General features: G+C 64.7%; 1 protein-coding gene across 1 annotated transcript; it reads left to right on the top strand.

Moving 5' to 3' along the window:
* Positions 1–1,301: 1,301 nt before the first annotated feature.
* On the top strand, positions 1,302–2,740 carry ADRB1 (adrenoceptor beta 1). The gene has a single exon (XM_038758615.1). The coding sequence runs from the start codon at positions 1,302–1,304 to the stop codon at positions 2,574–2,576; it is 1,275 nt and encodes a 424-aa protein (XP_038614543.1). The 3' UTR covers positions 2,577–2,740.
* Positions 2,741–3,090: the final 350 nt, after the last annotated feature.

The following is a 3,090-nucleotide window of genomic DNA, read 5'->3' as shown; positions in this document are numbered from 1 at the left end:
CCTCCTACCTCACCTCCCCTCTCTCCTTCTCCAGCCCAGCCCGCACCCTCCGCTCCTCCGCCGCTAATCTCCTCACCGTACCTCGTTCTCTCCTGTCCCGCCATCGACCCCCGGCGCACGTCCTCCTCCGGGCCTGGAATGCCCTCCCTCTGCCCCTCCGCCAAGCTAGCTCTCTTCCTCCCTTCAAGGCCCTGCTGAGAAGCTCACCTCCTCCAGGAGGCCTTCCCAGACTGAGCCCCTTCCTTCCTCTCCCCCTCGTCCCCCTCTCCATCCCCCCATCTTACCTCCTTCCCTTCCCCACAGCACCTGTATATATGTATATATGTTTGTACGTACTTATTACTCTATTTATTTTACTTGTACATATCTATTCTATTTTATTTTGTAGTATGTTTGGTTTCATCTCCCCCCTTTTAGACTGTGAGCCCACTGTTGGGTAGGGACTGTCTCTATATGTTGCCAATTTGTACTTCCCAAGCGCTTAGTGCAGTGCTCTGCACATAGTAAGCGCTCAATAAATACGATTGATGATGATGACGGTCTCTATACGTTGCCAATTTGTACTTCCCAAGCGCTTAGTGCAGTGCTCTGCACATAGTAAGCGCTCAATAAATACGATTGATGATGATGACTGTCTCTATACGTTGCCAATTTGTACTTCCCAAGCGCTTAGTGCAGTGCTCTGCACACAGTAAGCGCTCAATAAATACGATTGATGCTGATGATGAATGAATGAATGGAGTCAGAGGTCGTGGGTTCGAATCCCCATCCCGCCACTTGTCAGCTGTGTGACTCTGGGGAGGTCACTTCCTTCCTCCGTAAAATGGGGGTGAAGACTGGGAGCGCCCCCCGTGGGACAACCTGATCACCTTGCAACCGCCCCAGCGGTTAGAACAGCGCTTTTGCACGGGGTGAGCGCTTCATAAGTACCGTGCGCCAAGCACTGTTGTAAGCGCTGGAAGCGCCCCCTCCGGGCCGAGCGCGCCGGCCGCCGGCCGCCGCCAGGGGGCGTGTCCCGGGCTCCGATTGGCCGCGGGCCCGGTGACGCGCCGTCGGGGGGCGTGGCTGGGGCGGCCGGGGTGGGGTGCGGGGCGTCGGGGGCGGCCGGGGCCAGACCGGAGCGCTCAGAAACATGCTCAAGTCTCGGCGGCGGCGGCGGGTCGGGCAGCGGCTCCACCTCCGGTACCTCCGGCAGCAGCAGCAACAGCAGCCGCCGCCGCCGCTCCCCCGCCACCCCCGACGGGGCAGGGGAGCCTCCGGAGCCCGGACGAGCGCCGTCGGGCGCTCCGACCGTCCCCGCCATGGGCGGTGGGGGGCCCCCGCCCGGCCCCCAGCCCCACAACCTGTCCTGGGCGGCGTCCGACGGGGCGTCCCGCCTGCCGGGGCCCGCCGCCTCCCCGCCGTGGGCGGCCGGCGTGGGCCTGCCGATGGCCCTGATGGTGCTGCTGATCGTGGCGGGCAACGCGCTGGTGATCGCGGCCGTCGCCAGGACGCCGCGGCTGCAGACGCTGACCAACCTGTTCATCCTGTCCCTGGCCGGCGCCGACCTGGTGATGGGGCTGCTGGTGGTGCCCTTCGGGGCCACCCTCGTGGTGTGGGGCCGCTGGGAGTTCGGCTCCTTCTTCTGCGAGCTGTGGACGTCGGTGGACGTGCTGTGTGTCACGGCCAGCATCGAGACCCTGTGCGTCATCGCCCTGGACCGCTACCTGGCCATCACGTCGCCCTTCCGCTACCAGAGCCTGCTGACCCGGGCCCGGGCGCGGGCCCTGGTGTGCGTCGTGTGGGCCATCTCGGCCCTGGTGTCCTTCCTGCCCATCCTCATGCACTGGTGGCGGGCCGACGGCGACGAGGCCCGGCGCTGCTACGACGACCCCAAGTGCTGCGACTTCGTCACCAACCGGGCCTACGCCGTCGCCTCGTCCGTCGTGTCCTTCTACGTGCCGCTGGCCGTCATGGCCTTCGTCTACCTGCGCGTCTTCCGCGAGGCGCGCAAGCAGGTGAAGAAGATCGACCGCTGCGAGCGCCGCTTCTACGGTAGGCCTCGGCCGCCCTCCTCGCCGTCGGGCCGGCCGCCCTCCTCGCCGTCGGGCCGGTCGCCCTTCTCGCCGTCGGGCCGGCCGCCCTCCCCGCCGTCGAGCCCGCCACCGCTCGCCCTCGCCAACGGCCGGCCCAGCAAGAGGCGGCCCTCCCGCCTCCTGGCCCTCAAGGAGCAGAAGGCCCTCAAGACCTTGGGCATCATCATGGGCGTCTTCACCCTCTGCTGGTTGCCCTTCTTCTTGGCCAACGTGGTCAAGGGCTTCCACCGGGACCTGGTGCCCAACCAACTCTTCGTCTTCTTCAACTGGCTGGGCTACGCCAACTCGGCTTTCAACCCCATCATCTACTGCCGCAGCCCCGACTTCCGACAGGCCTTCAAGCGGCTCCTGTGCTGCCTCCGCCCCGGGGCCCAACCGCCCTCGCCCCGCCGGGACCGGGAGCCGGACCCGTCCCAGCCCTGGGCCCGCTTCAACGGCGGCGGTTCCTCCGGCCCGGACCACGGGGCCGGACTCCACGCCTGCTCCGACTCCAAGGTATAGCGACGGCGCCCACCGACGGATGCCCCACCGTCCAACCCCAGCGCAACCAGGCCCAGGCTGGGGTTTGTGGTTGCTCAGCCATTCGTTCGATCGTCTTGATTGAGCTCTCACTGTGGGCTGAGCACTTGGGAGACCACAACCGGTAATAATGATAGTGATGGTTTGGGTTCAGCGCTTACTACGTGCCAAGCACTGGCCAAGCGCCGGGGGAGATACGAGGTTGGCCCATGTGAGGCCCACAGCCTTCATCCCCATTTTCCAGATGAGGTCCCTGAGGCCCAGAGAAGTGACTTGCCCCAAGTCACCCAGCTGACAAGGGGCGGAGCCGGGATTAGTACCCACGGCCTCTGGCTCCCAAACCCGGGCTCTTCCCACTGAGCCGCAATGCTTCACTAAGCGCTTACCACGTGCCAAGCACTGTTCTAAGCGCCGGGGGAGATACAAGGTAATCAGGTTAGCCTACGTGAGGCTCACAGTCCTCATCCCCATTTTACAGATGAGGTCCAGAGAAATG

The sequence above is a fragment of the Tachyglossus aculeatus genome, chromosome 16, assembly GCF_015852505.1.
Source record: "Tachyglossus aculeatus isolate mTacAcu1 chromosome 16, mTacAcu1.pri, whole genome shotgun sequence".
Classification (NCBI taxonomy): domain Eukaryota; kingdom Metazoa; phylum Chordata; class Mammalia; order Monotremata; family Tachyglossidae; genus Tachyglossus; species Tachyglossus aculeatus.
This window is presented reverse-complemented; position numbering and strand designations above follow the sequence as displayed.

Coding starts and splice junctions, on each gene's coding strand:
- ADRB1 (XM_038758615.1), top strand. CDS start 1,302: ATGGGCGGTGGGGGGCCCCCGCCCGGCCCCCAGCCCCACAACCTGTCC.